The sequence below is a fragment of the Rhopalosiphum padi genome, chromosome 1 (assembly GCF_020882245.1).
Source record: "Rhopalosiphum padi isolate XX-2018 chromosome 1, ASM2088224v1, whole genome shotgun sequence".
NCBI lineage: Eukaryota > Metazoa > Arthropoda > Insecta > Hemiptera > Aphididae > Rhopalosiphum > Rhopalosiphum padi.
The window spans coordinates 65483931-65504354 of record NC_083597.1 but is presented as its reverse complement, the minus strand read 5'-3'; the positions used below and the strand labels follow the sequence as shown (position 1 = coordinate 65504354).

Sequence of the window (20424 nt, the reverse complement as noted above, 5' to 3'; positions counted from 1 at the left end):
AGACTATTTTTGTCTTTTATATATATTTTAAATTTAAAAACAATTTATGAACCTAACATTTCATCTGTTTTTTCCCATAAAGGTGATTATTGAAATGTTATAACTTTTGTTAATATTTAACAAAGAATGCAATACTAATAAATTGTGATTCTCAATTATTATTTATTTTTTCAGAGCTTGCTTAATTTGTTATTTGAACAATTTGGCTACGTACAAAATGAGAATTTGATATTGTGATCGTTAAATAGATAGAAACAACTAAATATTCTTTAGTCATTTAACACAAGTTTATGATCATTCAACATTCAAATTGAAAAGTTTAAACTCTATTATATCTAACAACAACAAATTATTCGATTAAAACTTAGACATAACATTATTTCCAGTAAATGTTATGAATTTTTTAAGTAGAGATTATATATTGTTAACATTATTATAAGGTACTCATAATTATTTAATTGATCTAAACAAATTTATACTAAAATCTTTTTTTTTTTTTTAAATCTTATAATTATTATAACTTGACTTTACAATGTGCTAATTGATTTACATAATTTTTTTTAATTATAATAAAAATAATCAATATTCTGTTTTTCTTACATTTAACAATAGATTTAAAATTTAAAATAAAATATGATCATAATTCATAACACACAACACTACAATAGTGATTTAAATTGTACACATTTAAACATAAGAAATATATTAATTTTAACTTTATACAATTAATTCATGCAAAAATATAAAATTGTATGGCTTTATAATCATGAACATAAAAATCAAAAAATGTAAATACAAAATTAAAAAGAAAAAAAATCATTATTTAAACGTAAAATAAGATACAAATAATTCAAACATTTATTATATTTAACACAAAAGCTTTTAATTGCAGTGGCGTGAAAATAAATTAAAAATTAACTTTCAATCTTTGGTGATAAAAAAAAATAATATAATTATTTTTTATTTTTGTTTTAACTGAAGGCTAGTGGTAACCAATTAAGTAAAGTATAAACATTCGTTAACTTTGTACTTATAAATAAACCTCTTGACTACATCCATTAAGTACCATTAAACAGCCAGCTCTCCGTGAACCCTGATACGATATAAACATGTATACTCATTATGTCCGTGATTTGATTCTATTCTTAGTTCTACAATGGGGTAAATATTATCTGTCGCCTACAACATGAAATTAAAATTGTTTACACAAAAAACAAAAAAAATATGTTAATAAAATGTATTGCTCACCTCAGCAGCAAAATATTGTAAGCTAGGCCCATCGACAGTAAACTGATATTTACCCAACAGTTTACCATTCGAATCCGATTCATGTTTTAATCCCTGTCATATATGACAAATAAAACAATGATAGTATTAAAATTAAATAAAAAAATGCATTTAAAACTATAAGAGTTAAAACACTAACCCAAACACTGAAATCTTTTGGGGCAGATCTAATATGACCATCTTCTGAAAGTGATTTTGGTAAATGTTCTATAGTAAAACCAGTTACATGTATAGTTTTTGACAACTTCAACACCAAAAAACCCTTAGCACCAATGAATGCCCAACATTGACCAGGGTTAACACCAGGCTAAATTTGAAAAACAATGAAAATATTTTAATATATATATATATAGATAATTGGAGAACTAAAAATAATGAAAAAACAAAAAGGGAACATTTAGCATATGATGTTAAAGTTATATATTTAAAAAAATTGTTTGGTCAAAAATTCGTGGACTACCTGGGTCCTACAGAATTTAATTCAATGCCTGTTATTATTAAAAAGAATATAATCAAGAAACAGAAAAATGTTAAAACAACTATTAATAACTGGTTAATATTGTACTTAGGATAGTTTTATAATATGTTTACATGCAGTTACGGTGTATTCTATTAAGTATTATTCTAGTTTTTATTGTATTTATATTATTTAAAATTATTCTGTAAGTAAATTGTCGCTCTCTACCTTCAACACAAGCCTTGAAAAAAATATATCGCACATTAATGAATATATTTGTAATGTAAGAATGTATAAGTATTAATTTAAATTTAGCATTGTTAATAATTATAAATATTAGTTATTAACTTTGTACACTAACAATTGTATAATATAGAAATAATGATTTTTGTTTTTTTGAAAATATTTACATTTTTTGTTAATATTAAAGATTGTGATGCCCACATAATGTGTTATATAAGCCCAATAAACATATAACATAGCTAATTTATTTAAGCAGAATCCACCTTGTATTGTCAGTTTTAGTGTTATAGTTAATTAACTAAAATAAATTTAAATGTATGAATATTAAAATTTAAAAATGCCCATAACTTGATTTGAAATAAATACAAAGAAGTACAGATAATATTCTTACCTTTAAATTTTATAATAGGTCAACCCACTTTAAAATTAAAACTAATAAAACAAAATGGATTTTTATGAACACTAATTACAATATGTTATCTTGTACTTTAGTAAGATTTATGCAAGCATCACATCATTATAACAATATAAATAGAATTTCAAAACAGTCCTTTTAATATATTTTTTAAAATACTTAAGAATGAACATTAAACATAATAATAAAATGTTTAACTTAATTTGAAAATAAATAATCGTAAAAAGAAAAATCAGATTTATAAGACGAATGTGTTCAGAATTTATGAGGGTGATGAGCATTGCAATGTTCTTCATGAGGGAGGGGAGGGAATTCTAGAGACTTATGTAGTATAGGCACAGCAACAATTTAAAAACTGATATCAAAATATCAAAATGACCTCCAAATTCAACAATAGATCTCAAAGATAACCATGAAGTAGAAACTGCAGTAAACTATAACACTGATTATGGGAATAAATGGTCTATGTGAAAATATGCTACTTTTCAGTAGAAACAAAGGACTTATTCAATTTAATTAAAAAATTTATCAGATTATTCGAGAAATAAATATATATATTTTTTAATTCTGTCATAATATCATTAACTTTATTTTTAATGATATTTAAGGTTATAACTTATAAATAAAAAAATTGTCACTAAGGAGATTTTTATTAATCACATGGAAATTGGAAGTTATAAACATATTAAAGCTAATTTTTTTTTTAAATCCAGTAACATCAAAACTTTAATTTGTTAATTTTTAACATAAGAGATTTATTCCTATGAACAATGATAAATAATATGTCATTTTTATAAGAATATTGATTTATAATTTGGTTTTTAGACATTTTTTATTATTATTTTGATTCTCTCGTTAAAGTAACATATGATGAGTTTAAATACCTGAATAGCCAGTCTCGGGCCATTTGATATAAACCATAAAGGTATCCCAAACATTGTTAATGCTGCAGTCGAGGGCTTAGTTTGAGTACAACGAGTCCCTAGCACTGTAGCACCTAAAATTCATGAATAAAACAGTCCACCTTAATTAATATTAAACAAAGTAAAAGTTTAAATAATAAAAATTTAATTTTTACCAGCAGATTCTAGAGCGTAATCAACCATTCCTGTTTTATCAGCATCATAAACACTTAATGTAGATTTCATTGTTATGTTGACATACTGCTCAATATAATTGACAATTGAATTCCAATCATTTTTAGAACAAGATTCTTTTGATACAGATTCAGTATTTGTTTTTAATATGGCTAATTAAAAGTATGAAAATACATTTTAAATATCTTCATATTTAATTTATAAAAAATGGTTTAAAACTGGTTATACATAAAGTCTGATTAAGTATACTAAACAGTAAACATTGTTAATTATGCCATGCTATTCACCTGGTTTAGATTTGTAATCCTCAAAGCTATTAATTAAGTTTGATACAATATTTTGTAGTTCTGAAATTTTTTTTTCCATTAATTGAATTGTTTCTTTTTCTTGACCAGTAACTTCTTTCTTAACATTATTTAGTGTAATTTTTTGGTTGTTTAATTGATTCTAGATCAAATAATTTTATATTTATATATATATATATACAATAAATGATTCAATTACTTTACAAGTAAATATAACATAAATTTACATTAATCCAATTTAAGTTCTCAGAGTTCAGTTTTTCTAATTGGTTTTTTAATATTTGTTGAAATTCTTGATCATGTAATTTTACTAAATTTGACTGTGAAATATTTAATTGATTAATAAGTACATGTTGAAATTCTTCAGAAGCTATAATTTTTCTAGCTAACAGATTATAATCAAATGCTAAAAATCCTTGATTTTGTTCAACAGGAATAGTATGGATTTGAGAGGCAGAGTCCACAACAGTATTAATATTACGAAAAACCTGAACATAAAATAATCAACATTTTAAAATATTTAATAGGCTATGCAATTATGTGTTGCATACATTAAAAAATAATTGCCCAAATAATTGTAATGCAACCATTGTTGAAGCAAACACCATTATTACTAAATCCAATACAAAATGGAAAGTAGAAGAGAACACTTGAAAAATTGATGTAATCAAATTGAGTATACTAATAAACGGTGATAGAAGGAAATGTGTCCAAGAATCTCGCCATACTGGAATTTCTAAAGGTGTCATGTAATTTAAAACACCAACTATAAAAACATAAATAATAATATTATTTGTTAATAATGTTTTACAATTTTTATATATTAAATTAATGTATAATCATATTATAAAATATATGCATTAGTACCAGTTAAAAATATTATCAATGCTGAAATTAAGATAGACATCATTAGGTTGTTTATTCTGGTATGTCCAAAATAATCTCCAATTATTTTTCGTATAGTTGTGATGATGATCAAATCATAGTGCACCATAGTAATAGTGGCCAAATGCACCCAATTTGTTAACTTCCGAATAGTGGTATTAATTATGTTGGATCCAATCTCTGAAATTATAAGTCAATAATAGATTTAATTAAATAAATTAGTATTAAAGAAAATCATATAGTTAAAATACTACACTAATCTTTATTAATAAATAATAAATTTATAATCAGACAATGTTTGAATAGTTTTCTATTAGAGTTAAAATAAAGAAATATTCAAAATAAAATTAGATGTGTTAAATGTATTTCTTAAAAAAAATCTTAGTTGTATTATTTAAACACTATAGAAAAAAAAAAAAACACTATAGAATAATAAATGAAATAGTTTTATTTTTAAATGTTAAATAAAATAAAATTTTCTACTCACTAATACTAAAAAAAAATCTGAAAATGATTTTAGATATCTATGAATAAATTATTACTAAACAATTTTTTTTTTAAGTATCTAATTATCCTCATTAAACAATAGATTTAAATATTCATTAAAAAAAATAACATAATGCTAAATTTAATAAACTTTTATGAAGTTATCATTAAATAATTGTTTTTATTCCCATATAATCTTTACTAATTATTAAGAAATAACAATAAATATTTTATAGGTTTTATATTATAAGTTTATAAACATAAAATTTAATAATTTATTTGTACTATACTGTTTTATCTCAAATAGCTAATGGTCCACACAATACACAATTAAATAATAAGCTAATAAAAAAAATGTAGTAATACATTTTTATACTTTACCCATTACAGACTCGTGTATTTCAGATAATGTAGAAATATAAATAAAATATGAAATTATGAATTTAATAAATATTTGAACTGAATGTGACACGTGTTTTATAAGTGTTACAGCTTTTCTTTTATTGGTAATTGAGGTTTCTTCGATTTCTATTTCTGTTTCGTTGTGATTTGTTACTTTATAATGTTTATAAGTTGTAGATGTAAATAATTTTTTTTCTGTAAAATATAAATTTAAAAATAAAATAAATATTTATTTACCTAACATTTTATAACTACATATAAATACTAAATAAGGAATAAACAAACTTATATGACTAGAATTAAAGATATGAGATGATTGATCTTCAGAAAAATCTTGTTTCAGAGGAGTTTTCTCATAAGACTTAAGGGGTAATCTTGACATATTTGGTATGAGAGGTATGCCGGGAGATACTTCATATTTGTAGTATTTAGATCCAGGCGAATAGGTGTTATCTGTCTTAGGCAAAACTCTGTAAACAAGTATATTATGTTTATTTTAAAAAAAATAATAATAATCTGTAAATGATATAAGTATACTTACTCTTGCCATCCGTCAAAATCGTTATAAAATTGTACTATTTCTTTAGGACTCTTAAATGGGCCAGATGAAGGCCTTAGAGTGAAACTTAAATCTTCAGTCATGTAGTATAGAGCTCTTACAATCAATGACAGTACCTAAATATTTTAACATTAAAAGTAAAAATAAAATGGTGAAGAAAAATTTAAGACTTCATTTTATGTTAAACAAGCATTTTGTGTGGTGAATTTTTTTTAAAAAACTAAAACTAAATTCAAAAAACATCAAATATTTTAAACGTAAGAAAATTACATTATAATATATGATTTGTTGTACGTAGTAGATTATTACCACCATTTTTTTTATGTAAACAATACAATAGAAACTGATACACTTATCCCTGCAGGGGATGATCTTTTATGAAAGTTTATTATTACATTTTACATACCTGTAAAAGATATAGGACGTGTGAACCATCGGACTTGCTACGGTATATTTCCAATAATTTTAATTCGTATATTATAGTATTTATTAATAGTTATAAACAATAATAAACTACTTTAAACACAGTTTTAAATTCAAATTGTTTTGTGAGAAATTTGTGATTACTGATTACAACAATTTCGGTTAGATAAGAAAACATAATTTTATTGCATAATAATAATAATAATAATAATAATAGGTATCTGCAGGTTTGTGACAAACCTCGTTGCACCATGTTCAAATACTTACAATGTATACTACTTCTTCAAAACACTGATATTATTATTGTTTGTTCGTTGAGTCGTTTCGCCCTCCGCGGTATAATAGACAATAGTCTCCTTGCTGTAAAATTAAATCGTTAAATAATATTTTTTTTAAATTTAATAATAAATTAATAACATTACAGTTACAAAATATTATTAAACGATTACTCACGTATATTTTGATAGTTTGTAATATTGACGTTTACAACTACCTATAAGTTACTACTTATTTATACTTATTTTAAATTTATAATAGTGATTTACAAGATTTACACACAACTATACACAGTACCTACCGCACTAAGCGCTTATCTGTGTGCGAATATAACTATTATTAATTATTATAACTGCACAACAATAATAATAATTATATTATTACCATAATAATTAGTGTAATTACGCGCATCGAACACTTAAAATAAATGTCTGAATTCTGAAATAAAATATTTATTAATTAATCAAATATATTTTTAATTTATTGCTATATTATGCTATTAATTAATAATTTTCAATGAAAATATGAAACATGATTTTTTTGAATACCGTTGATATAAGCCATAAGGTAGGTACTAAATATACTGTTTATACAACTACCTATAATATGTTTATTGGACATTTGGACACGTGAATGTTAGTCATCATACATTATTGTATTAATTGTACCGCCCATTCGGGGTTGTCAGGGACTATGGTAATGATCATAACACAATATTGTATTTTGGATTGTTGTAGTCTTTTGGGATGAATTTAATATTTATCATTTGGTATTTTTTTTTTATGATAGAATGTAACAAAGTATAAAATTATTATTTTCTAGAAGCGCAGATTTGTACATTAAAAAAGTTGTATATTTTATTCAGTACGGACAAGATCCTATTTACAAGATTGCACATTTGCACGTAAAGAATATAAATTGGCTCCTTTTATTTTTTATATTATTATTTATTTTTCAGTATAGTTACATATTAATAGGTAAAACGTAAAAATGTATACAGATTACGAATAACTAATAACGTATTGTCGTATTCAAAATATTCGAATACTTTAAGAATATTAATTTTTTCCCCGCTAATTTAGTTTGAATAGTTTGATTATCATGTATACAAATATCTAAGTATTAAATATGTATAATAAACCAAATGTGGTACAAATAGGCAATAGCAGTAATCTGCAATAGCTCAATAAATTATAAATAATGCTATAAAAAATAATTTATTTTGCTAATCTGTCTTTGATTCCATCATCTTTTTTCGAAACTTAAAATCTCTAATTGAATTATTTTGATGAAAAATAAGAATTTTTGGTTTGCCCATGCGTCTATTGGCTGCACTGCGGCAATAGATGTGCAGGACGTGCACGCTCCGCCTATTCACGCGGCGCTCTCGTTCTGTAAAATGATTCTTTTTCGTTGACTCTTTTCAAGTCTTAATATTTCTGGTTAATTTTTTTAATAAAACTTGTTGAATTAGACGTCTAACTAACTGTAAGTATAATTTTATTAATATTTATTTATTGCAACTTGTCAAGACTATATTTATGAGATTTTGTGTTGATTAAAGACAATTTAACCACTGTCTCTTGGCTCTACGTCATGACAATTTTTTGGTCACATGTAAAGCGGCATATTCTATAAATTCAACTTCTCAGACTTTTAATCGCTGCAAGTTTTATTTATTCTGACTACGTTTTTTCGTCTATTGGTAATTTTTTTTAGAGAATTCTTGCTCTTAAACTACATGAGTTATTAAAAATATGATATTTTTATTTGAGGTTATGTTTGTACCCTGTGTTAGGTTTACACATTCATTAATTTTGTGAAGTTCGATTGAATTCATTTTCTGGACAATAACTTATAGATTTTATTATTTTCCATTAGATATTCAGGTGATAGATTTTTATATACTTATCAGTTGAATGTTTACGTGTACTTTTGGTTACTTACATACTAATATAATAAACTAAATTATTTTTATAATTTTTCTAACAGCAACATGTCGGGAGGACTTGATGTATTAGGCTTGAAAGAAGATGATGTCACCAAGATGTTGGCTGCCACCACCCATTTGGGTGCTGAAAATGTCAACTTTCAAATGGAGCAATACGCTTATAAGAGAAATAGCCGCGGTAAATTACATTTCAACAAGGTGTTTAGAGCCCTATGTTTATTAAGATTTTACTTTTAGGATTAAACATTTTCAACTTGAACAAGACATGGGAGAAATTATTGTTAGCAGCTAGGGCTATTGTTGCTGTTGAACATCCATCAGAAATTTTCGTAATTTCATCTAGGCCTTATGGACAACGTGCTGTATTAAAGTTTGCAGCTTACACTGGTGCCACACCAATTGCTGGTCGTTTCACTCCTGGAGCTTTTACTAATCAAATACAAGTAAATAGTACATTTTTAATTATATTTCCCAGGTTTATTTTCCAACTTTAATTGTTTGATATGATTTTTTTTGTACGCTCCAGTCAATCTGAATTACTATGACTGACTAATAAGTACATATGATCAAACTAATTTCTTTTAGTTGCATGTTGACATGTACGTGTATTTAATACAAAGTATCCACCAAACTGGATATATTCACATTTTGAATAATTTTATACACATTGCATGTATACCACCTGACTATATGAGATAACATTTAAGAGTATACTATTTTTCGTTAGTTCAAATAATATGTTATGTGTTGTTTTATGTATTGTAAATATACACATAGAATATTTCCTAAATTGATCTGCAGCATAGTATATGTTAAGTAGTTTCTTTAATTGTTATAAAAATTTAAACAGTGCCTATTAAGATACCTACAAACAATGTCTGGAAATAAGTGCATTATAGTAAAATGTAATCTACTTACTCTTCTATTTTTATATTTTAGTCATTTAAGGCTTATTTATATGTTACAGTATGTATATTACTTAATATACTATTTTCTTTAATGATGACTTAATACACCCCAGTCAATCTGAATTATAATGATTGATCAATCTGTAGTTTCTGATCTAAATTCTTTAGATGTATGTATTTATTATTTAAGTCGGTGATACTGAACTTAATAATAGAAAAATAAAGTTATTCTGATGTAATTGCTTTAAATGTTTTCCTTATTTTAATTAATATTCATTAAATTGAAATATTATTGGTTATTTATACTTAAGAAACTTAAATGATGACTATACACCCCAGTCAATCTGAATATTAATGATTGATATATTTTCATAGTTCTGATTTATTTTTATTTTCCCTATTGCTCATACATTTTTATCAAGAGGATGTAGAATCCGTATATGTTGTTTTCGTCTTACACATGTGTGACATAACAGATTTTTGTTCACAAGTTTCACTATTGTGCTGTTAGTTTTGATATTAAAGTGAACTGACCTATTATAAAATTTAAATGTAAGATTATTATCCGGGGCCCCACATATTCTATTATTATTATTGTTTTTTTAAGTAAGTTATAATCATTTTAAAATGTACAGTTTCAAAAAGATCATAACATACTTAAAAATAAAATATCAATAAAAGGCTACTGGGGCCCTGGATAATAATCTTAACTTAGAATTTTATAATAGGTCAGTTCACTTTAATATCAAAACTAACAGCACAATATTGAAACTTGTTAACAAAAATTTGCTATGTCGCACGTGTGTAAGATGGAGACAATACATGTAGGCACTACGTTCTCTTAATGTTTTAAGTGTAATATTAATAAAATAGGATGATCTTGTAAACTAAATTTTTTGATTTAATAATTGATTATGGTATCTCATCCCTTCATCGTCCACAGTAAAATACCTTGGTCTAACACTTTATTGACACTTAACTTGGGCTTAATATTTACATAAAAAAAGACTATCCTAAATTGGTAGCAAAGTCGCCCCTATGAGTATTTAACTCCTTGTGTACAAAATCCATTTGGACAAACTGACTTCAGCCATGAAAAAATGTAAAAATGAGCAATCTAAACAAGATACTAACTTTTTAAAATATGATCTTAGGCATTCAGTAATGCTCCTGCATATTATTTATCAAACCATACTTTATACATAGATTGTAACTTTAAAACAATGCAATGCAAAGCTAAATGTTCTTATAAAAAATGTCATAACTGTGTTTACGTCTTCAAATCCTCTCATCAAGAACTTATCACCTCACAATTCCATGTAGCCCCCCCCCCCCCTAGCGACTTAAACGTAAATAGTGTAGAGATTTATTATGTTGAAAAAAAAAATATTAAAACAAGGCCTAAATCAAATTGAAAGTATCATCAGTGGGTAACTCATGTTCTATTGTTTTTCTTTACGCATGTATACTTATTGGATCTAGATATAGCTTGTATATTTTTTATACAAATATATATAAAACAAAATAATAGTTGATAAAAAATGTACTTCTTATTATAATTAATATAAGTGCTAAAGTTTATTAATGTATTACGTTTAATTAATATTTCTATATTGAAGAAAATGAATTTATATTTTTGTTAAATGATGACTATACACCCCAGTCAATCTGAAAACTAATGATTGATACATTTTTGTGTACTGATAATATTTAAATGATTTAAAATTTTTATATTTATATAGATGCACTATATTCGTGTAAATTTATGTATTATTTTATATTTCTATTAGGCTGCTTTCCGTGAACCTAGACTACTTGTTGTAACCGATCCAGCCACTGATCATCAGCCAATCACTGAAGCTTCTTATGTTAACATACCAGTTATTGCTTTATGTAATGCAGATACTCCGTTACGATATGTTGACATTGCCATTCCGTGTAATAATAAGGTAATTTATACTTATTTAATTGTTTTAGAAATAATATAATTTAAATATATTTATCCTACTATAAGTTATTATTTACTATTTATTATAGTCTCCTCATTCTATTGGACTTATGTGGTGGTTCTTGGCCCGTGAAGTTCTTCGTCTTAGGGGAACTATTCCTCGTGACGGTAAATGGGATGTTGTTGTTGACTTGTTCTTTTACAGAGATCCTGAAGATGTAAGTGTCTTTGTTTTTGTTATTCTACTTGTAAATAATAAAAGCATATTAATTATTTTATTTTTTTAGGTTGAAAAAGAAGAAGCTGCTGCCAAAGAAGCATTGCCTGCAGCTTCAACTGTTAAGACAGTTGTTGGTGTAGAAGAAGCTTATTCATTATCTAATACAGCTGCTGATTGGAATGAGGGTGCTTTAGCAGCTACTGCTCCACAAAATTGGGCTGAAGATGGAACTCCTGTGCCACCATTGGCAGTGGCTCCAGTTACTGCTGCTCCTGCTCTTGACTGGGCGGTTTGTATTTTTTTAAATACGTTTAAATCATTTTTATGTATTATGCTACAATTTGTTTAATTTTTAGGCTGAAGAATGGAATGCTGTGCCAGCTACTGGTGCCGCCAATACCAACTGGGGAGGTGGTTCTGCACCTAACTGGTCTAACGTCTAACAACATGTAAAACACTTTTCTTAAAGAATAAAAACTTCTTTTTGAATTTTGAATTATTTATCATTCTTATTTTATCATCACTTGCCTCTATTTCCCTTTTTTCTTTTATTTTTCAACGAGTTAAACATGATATATTTTTATGGAGTAAGTATTGTAATTTATAAAAATAAGTCATACTTCAAACAATACTTAAATTGTCAATCAATAAATATTAGTTAGTTTTGTTTTTTACTTTTTTAAAAGTAAAAAAGTTTTACAAGTTTTTTGAGTTTTACAAGGGTTTATTTAATTTTTAAATATTATTAATAATACGTTGAATTGTTGACAGAAGTAAATTAATGTATCACATTGCTCTGAATTTTAAAAAATGAAATATTTTATTATTAAGTTAAGGTTTTTTATTAGGTATTTCAGAATATTTCTACCATTAAGATGTTGGGTTCTTACTATTTTTAGTAACATTTACAGTATATTTTAATATTTATTTGTATTAGATAAAGAATGTATTTCATAAGTATTGTTTTTTGCATTTAGAAAGCAAATAGATAAATGTATTATGTATGTTTGTCATTTTGTAGCTAACAAATGAATATTTTGTTAGATTTTTATTTTTGGTGCTAGCAATTTTGATAACTTAAATCAGCCCAAATTCTGTGATAAATTCATAACATGTGAAAACTATGATTCTGTAGAAATTATTACGTCTACTTTGGGATTATTAAAGTATGTGTATTAGTTGTTATTTATTACTAGTAGTTTATGGTATTAATTAATTGTCGTGTGCTTCATAGTTAAATTTTCCTAAAGTTCTATTAATCTATTATGTCTGGGGCTACCACTACGTCATGCCTACGTAACTTATTCGAATCGTGAAGTGATGTCGTAGTGCAATGGGAAACTTTTGGATTGGTAACACCGGGGTGTAGCGATTCCGTTGCCATTGGTTCCCCGCCCGAGACGCGGGAAACGACGACGTGGCCCCGGCTAAACGCATGTGGTATTGTGACCATGTGGATGTGATTTTGATAATCATAAATGATAAATGTCAATTGATAAGTACCGACAAAAATTTCAGAATAAATACAGGCCACAGTTTATTGGCGGCTAGGTAATAGGTATTAATGGTATTATATACGTATCATTAATGATTGTTTGACATACATAGTATGGTCTTCGATAATTACTTTATGATATATATTTTAGAGGTCTTCAAAAATTATAATAGGTCAGATTAGAATTTAAATAAACGTAAGTTGTTTAGTTTAAAATTACGTCGTAATTATTAAAAAGTAAAAGCAGACGTCACACTGAATATATGTTTTTTTTGTAACGGACAGGAAACGTAGTAGTAATATGATCACGAGTTTTTCCGAGAGCTTGCGTTAGAACGAGATAGTGCAGTTCACAGCTGCTCATCGTACAATCGTTTAACACCGTGACTCGAGACTTGGGATAGAATTTAATAGACTAACTTTAATAGACTAACTCGAATCTAATAGTTAATAAATAATATATAATAGCTATTAACTATTTCTATAATATTGTTGCGTTTGAATCTTTAAATTTGAAGCCACCACCCCCTCTACAACCAAACAGTTTCGGATAAAACTGAAAACTTCCGACTCCCACAATTGTCCCCACCACACACTCGCGGTCGCGCTTTAACGTCGTTATTTCACAACTACCTATTACGTTATTATTATTATTATTATTTTGATACTTCGCCGGATGGGCGCACGCGCACACGTCTCGCCGACCGTCAGTGAGTTACCGGATCCGATTCAGAGGCCGACTCAATCTGCACACGTTTTTTTATTCACCGTCGATTGAGAGTCGCTGCAGTTTCGCACGTGTAATATCGTATCGTATACATCTGCATTTTTCAACACTGCCATACATCGTAGTATTGCACATCGTATTAGCATAATCAGGTATGTTCGACAATGTATTTTAATATTATTTTAAGGATTAATATAACAATATTAATGATTAATATTTTAATTAAATAATTATTTTTTTTTATCACAGTAAGTACTAAGTACAATATTATAATGATATAGCATATACAATTAGTTGGAAAAGCGCTTCTACGATTGTTGTCTAAGCTTTTTTTTTTTGTTTTGCGTCTTTCGAAAGGGTTAGGCCGTGACCGCACGACATGTGCGATGCGCGCGTTCGTACCGCCGACCACGCAAGGACGCGCATTAAACGAAATTCAGATGGCAAAAAATGTAAATTCGGAATTTTTAATCAAATATGCTTTTAGTATTTTTTTGTTTTTTTTTTGTTGCACCTTTCTCGCAGACGTTAGCTTTTTAATCTTTAATTCGCAGGCGTCGGTTAGCTTTTTAATCTCTAATTCGCAGGCGTCGGTTAGCTTTTTAATCTCTAATTCGCAGGCGTCGGTCAGACTTTTTTGTCTAGCGATTACGTCATATTCCTTTCGGATACAGCCATCGCCAGAAGCATTTTCGGATTTCCCTACATTAATCATTATGCAATAATAATATTTAGTTTATAACGATGTCCCGTTTCTCGTCGTCCTCGGAACTTTCATTACTGCTACTCGGCGGAAACTCGTTATTGCGTCGCCGACAAACGGAATCGCGCATATCGTATTTTTGTCCGCCGTTCTCGTTTTATTCGGGGTTATTACACCATTTACAGTTCGTTTTATACTCATTCGATTATTTCGCTATGCTTTGCGATAAATAATAATCATAATATTATAGGTATTGTATATAATACGATATTCATAAGTCATAACGTTATCTTGATTGGCCGCTATTAACCTCTGCTATCGCGATAAAACCGTTGTCCGGGTCCGCAGACACTATTTTATGCTCTTATAAATTGTCGTTAAGAATAAACTTTGTAATTTAAATGTTATAGTCAATAGTATCGGTGTCGATATGAAAACGATTAATCTATTAATACTTTTTGATATCGTAAGTCTTCGAGGTTTTTCTCGACGTTGTTGCTGATTCACATTTTTGTGGTTTTATTATATTTTTAGACAATTTTATAGGCAGATTGTGATAGAACGGTGGATAGATTTTTAATTTAAGATATTATATTAAAAAGCTGTAATGCAGAATTTCCTTTTAAATATTTTTCAAAAATTTGTCTCCTAAATTTCTTGGAAGTTATGGTATTTGTAGTTATTAACAATTTATTACTACATTAAAATTCTGTATACCTACCTAGCACAAATAATCAAATTAATAGGTAAACAACATAATCATTATATTAAAACTATTTAAAAATTGTGTTACATATGGGTTTTTATTTTTTTCATAATCAAAATAAATTTAACATTTTAATAATTTTCATTCTCAACAATACCAAAGTTGAATGGCGGGTAATATTATATTAGTATTGCACATTTATAATTTAAAAAAATTTATTAACTTAAAAATTTAATAATTTCGGTAATTTAAATTGATTAGTTGCAATTATTCATTAGCATTTCAAAAATTTCCTATGTTCTGAAAGTTTTTATTTTTAGGATTATTTATAAATTTTAATGTTTATGATATTAAATTTATAGCAAAATGGTTCAAAATACCGAAATTGTTGATGTCAGTAACAACACCGTGACGTTAGACAATTTGTCTGACTATATGGTTGTTGGCTGGGATATAGATACGACTGGACGCCGTTTATTGGACGAAATCTGCCATATTGCTGGTCACACACCAAACTCTACATTTAATCAATATATAATGCCACATAATGACATTGATCAAGTTGCCAGAAGACGTCATCTTTTGTGCACTATAACAATGGGACGTTTCCGTGCATTAAAAGATATCAAAAATAATAAAGTAATATATTTAATAAATTATAAGCATTTATATTTGTTTTTATGTATTTTATAGTTAATGATTATAAAAGTATCATATAATTTTTTTCAACATTCGAATTATTTTATATTATACAGTGAAACATCCATTTAACAAAGTTGCTTAAGGAACAAAAAAAATGTGTAATATAGAGGAATTCGTTAAATAGAATTACATAAGTGTTTCGTATTATATTGTATTAAAAAAAAAAAAATTATTAAAAAATAGACTTCAAATACATATAATATAAATCGTATTATCTTATTACATATTTATCTATGTAATTTATTATTGAGAGATAATTAGTAAGTTTCGTTTTTTTTTATTATTTTTATAAATTGTACTTTTTTTGTAAAATGTTTCGATTTCGTTTACAAAAACGGGTTTGTTATCAAATAGTTAATTCGTTATATAGAAACATATGATTCTTTATGTATACAGAGATAAATTTACGCATAATTAACAATGAAGGTCATGGATTTCTAAAATAATTTGTTAAACAGAAAATTTCATTAAATGGAAGTTTTACTATATTTCCTAAATTTAAGTTTTAAGGTATAATTATAAAAATTAAATTTTATGCAAAAAAAACAAATATTTATATTTATTTAATTATTATTTATTTTTAGGTGTTACAGAAATTTGTCCAATAATATAATTTCACAAATACAATAAGATATGATTATTTTTGCATTATATTAGGAATAATTTTACCAAATTAATAATTATGCTAAAAGATTCCTGTAATATTAATGAAAATAAAAATTACCATTTCACTTAAATGAATTTGAGATATAAATGATATAATATTTCTTTATTAATATTACTTCTTTCCATCTATTTTTAATGTTTAATGATATTTATTTAATGGGTTTTTTTTTCTTAGACATTAAAATCAAAAAGTGAAATATCTGCTTTAGCCGAATTTATAGAATGGTTAGAACAAATGTTGAAAGACAATGGTAAAAAGATGGCCATTTTAGTTTGTCATGAAGTTACCAAATTCAACACTTGTCTTCTAATTAAGTCTCTTCTTGCGTAAGAAAACAAAGTATATTTTATTTATGTTTATTTTAGTAATGTATTTATTTTGTTATTACAGCTATAACTTATTAGATAAATTCTCTGAAGTAGTTAAAGGATTTGCTAACTGCCATTCATTTGCTCAAACTCATTGTCAAGATACTATGGTTATGTTTTCATTAAGAGTTCTATCAAAGGTTCTTTTAGATAAAGATCACATTGATACTTCCAAGGCTACCGATCGCGCTAAATTAGCTTATGATGTGAGTTGAGTTTATAATTATTTGTTCATATTTGTTATGAGGAATTTATATGATATTATCTCTTTAGTCACATATATTTTGATATTTCATATTATTATTAGCTTATTCGTTATTAAAATTATTTTAGATTGTTCAGCATTTATGTGTAACTTTGGAAAGTGGTAATGATGATGGGAAAGAAGTAGTAACTGGAAGTGAAGTTTCTGAAGAAACTAAGGCCAAGGCATTATCTACATTCCTTACAAGCATAGATTCTGAAGTACAGACATTACATAGCACTCAAGAGTTGTTGGCGAGACAGAAGTCACTAAATACGGTTTATCATAAGTCTTTGTCATACCAAACAACTGCCTTAGATCGCAAGAAAGCTATAAGTTATCGTAATTCCATTGCCAAAGCTAACATTGATTACATGACACTTCAATCTTTATGGACCGTTAGTTGCATCACTAATTTTGTTTTCTCCTGAACTATATTAATTTATTATATGGTTATATATGTAGTTTATTAATTGACTTATTTCTAGGAGAATAAAGATGGTTTCAAAGATGCTATTAAAGAAAAATTGCCTGAACTTTCTGATGATGATAAAGAAAATATTGTAACTACTATAATTATGCATTTTGAAAACCCTGAACCTGTTTCTCCACCGCCTAAAGGAGGTCGAAAGTATGGCGGTAGATTCAGGAGACGTAGCAGCAGTAATAAGGATAACAGAAAGAGCTTATCTGAAAACGATGCAGGCTCTATTTCACCAAAATCAACAGACCAAGCTAATGGCCATAACCTAGAAGCAGAAAAGCCTCAGAACGAAATTATCAAAAGTCATGAAAATGGTGAAAACAACTGATTAAAAACCAAAGTTTGATTACCATTTTAAGTATTAAGTATTAAGTATTATTTAAAAAAAAATTTTAAAAAAACGTTAAGTTTTTTTGTTGTTCTTCATAGACTACTTATAAGTTTTATAATAATAATTTTTAAAATCAAAAAAAATATATTGATTGTATGAAACAAAAACAAAGTTCTAACCACTTTTCGCGTTCAATTAACTATTTTCCTTATGGATGATATTTTATAATTTTATTTTAAAAAAATCAAGTCGATTTTAATATTTATTTTTCTTCATGTTCTATTTCTATTTTAATTTGTAAGAACGCGAATAAGTTGAGGTCATTATAACACATGTAATAATTTTTACAAGATAAAACTATTCATCTATAAAACAATAAACAAAGAATATAACAACAACAGTTATTTTATTTAATTATTGATATTATTTATTAAAATTATTAAAATGTTATGTTTTGTTTAATTACTGTTGATCTTTAAATGTGAATTAAATACTCTATTATTTCAACAAAAGAATAATTTAAGCTTTTCGTCAGATTTTATTTATTCTTATCGAAGTGTTTATATTTAATTCAAAAAATTTTCCTTATTATTATTATAAAAAACTACTGCTTGCTCAAATAATGTTAAGGTTTTAAGAGCATGCTACACTCATACTTTGTTGTTTTCATTATACAAATATGTGACAGCATACTTACCTTTAACTATTTATTTATGTTTTATTGTTTAAGTAAATTGTGGCATTGCCTGAGCTTTCTTTTAAATATTAAAACAATTAAATTTAATCTGCTTAACATATATTATCTATGTGTAAAACAGGATGTAGTTAATGTGGGTGTGGAATCCTTTTCATTTAAATGTTAACATACCTATTGAGATTTTATAATTGAATGTATATTTTGATTATTAACATTCATAATACAATCTCTGTTCTATTTGAAGTATTTATGGAAAATTGAAACTAGTTTATGAATTGAACAACATTTTGTTATTTGATTGTACTATTTTATCTCATAGATAATGGATGTTATCCAAGAGTATAAATTACTAATTATAAATGATAAAATATGGCAACATCTGTTAATTTTAAGTTCAAGCGATCAAATGTATCTTTAAAATCATTGTGTATTGCCATTGTAAAGTTGCACCGTGTCCTGTATTTCTATTTGTCTGCTTAATCATCTTCGTGGCTAATTTATTTTTGGCACCATTCTTAAGTCATACAAATAAATCACCTCATGCCCAGACATAGTCTGTTATTATTATATTAAAATATCGGACACAAGAGTCAAATTAAGTAGTTTTATCCATTTCAAATTATCGTTTTTTCACAGGTGATAATATCTTCACAGTAGTGTTATTAGAAAACGGGCATCTGTAGACTCCAGAGAATGTGAATATTATCAGGCGTATCATTTATAATATTACATTATTTATAGTACTATGCTTTCAATTAATTCATCTTTTATTATTATTATTTTTTGTCTTTAGTACACTTTAATTGTAAAAATCTTAAGACTAGATATGGTTGACGGTCTATTGGGTATACCGGTTATCGTTAAATACTGCTTAAATGGTATACGGAAACCCTGAAGTACCTATGTACAGTTCAATATTGTGTTCACAACAGCTACGTTGTCCATCATTTTATGTTCCCCTTGCATCCTATTCTGCTTGGCCGTTGTAATAAATTATGGGATAGTTTACTAACCATGATCTATCGTGAGTTGGACCAAGCTCAACTTTTGGACACGACACGATAGACGAAACAGCCGTGCAATAAATTGTATACTATATGGCCATATGGGATGACGCCTTTGACGATTTTTATGGTAGGTATATACATCATTTTTAATTCCGGTAGGTATTCGATTTGAATGTCAGCTCTCAAGGTTTTTCGGCATTTTCCGGTATTGCGTTAGATATACCGTTTCCTTACCATAATACCGTAAGTACTAACATCTTAGTCATCAAGATCGAAATGAATATAATTTATTGTTGATTTTCTAAGTGATAATATGTACCTATTTCTTCAACAGGTTTTGTTAGATTTACTATGGTATAACAGTTTATTAGTAAGTGCTGTATGTTTTTTTTGCTTTTTTTTTTTTTAAATAAAACATTAATGCACTATGC

The 20424-nt window shown here is 26.6% G+C and overlaps 3 protein-coding genes across 5 annotated transcripts; 2 read left to right on the top strand and 1 right to left on the bottom strand.

The window, feature by feature from the left end:
* Positions 1-142: 142 nt before the first annotated feature.
* On the bottom strand, positions 143-7120 carry LOC132917512 (klaroid protein-like). Of its 2 annotated transcripts, XM_060978285.1 has the most exons (14): positions 7013-7120; positions 6827-6919; positions 6119-6252; positions 5863-6047; positions 5557-5772; positions 4672-4869; positions 4356-4570; positions 4032-4292; positions 3787-3946; positions 3481-3651; positions 3287-3399; positions 1427-1594; positions 1249-1341; positions 143-1179 (listed from the first exon to the last, which is right to left on the bottom strand). In XM_060978285.1, the coding sequence occupies exons 3-14, from the start codon at positions 6217-6219 to the stop codon at positions 1069-1071; spliced, it is 1992 nt and encodes a 663-aa protein (XP_060834268.1). In that variant the 5' UTR covers positions 6220-6252; positions 6827-6919; positions 7013-7120; the 3' UTR covers positions 143-1068. The 2 variants fall into 2 exon arrangements, with proteins under 2 accessions (XP_060834268.1, XP_060834267.1); XM_060978284.1 differs by lacking the exons at positions 6827-6919; positions 7013-7120 and adding an exon at positions 6543-6710.
* Positions 7121-8161: 1041 nt separating this feature from the next.
* On the top strand, positions 8162-12358 carry LOC132932201 (small ribosomal subunit protein uS2). Of its 2 annotated transcripts, none has more exons than XM_060998463.1 (7): positions 8162-8323; positions 8828-8964; positions 9024-9229; positions 11485-11643; positions 11732-11860; positions 11930-12151; positions 12219-12358. In XM_060998463.1, exons 2-7 carry the CDS (start codon positions 8832-8834, stop codon positions 12303-12305), a joined length of 936 nt encoding a protein of 311 aa, XP_060854446.1. In that variant the 5' UTR covers positions 8162-8323; positions 8828-8831; the 3' UTR covers positions 12306-12358. The 2 variants fall into 2 exon arrangements, with proteins under 2 accessions (XP_060854446.1, XP_060854447.1); XM_060998464.1 differs by lacking the exon at positions 8162-8323 and adding an exon at positions 8706-8724.
* Positions 12359-13817: 1459 nt separating this feature from the next.
* LOC132932041 (maternal protein exuperantia) lies at positions 13818-18687 on the top strand. Its single transcript, XM_060998228.1, has 6 exons — positions 13818-14236; positions 15856-16132; positions 17037-17188; positions 17253-17436; positions 17564-17872; positions 17963-18687. The coding sequence occupies exons 2-6, from the start codon at positions 15860-15862 to the stop codon at positions 18284-18286; spliced, it is 1242 nt and encodes a 413-aa protein (XP_060854211.1). The 5' UTR covers positions 13818-14236; positions 15856-15859; the 3' UTR covers positions 18287-18687.
* The last annotated feature ends 1737 nt before the right edge of the window (positions 18688-20424 follow it).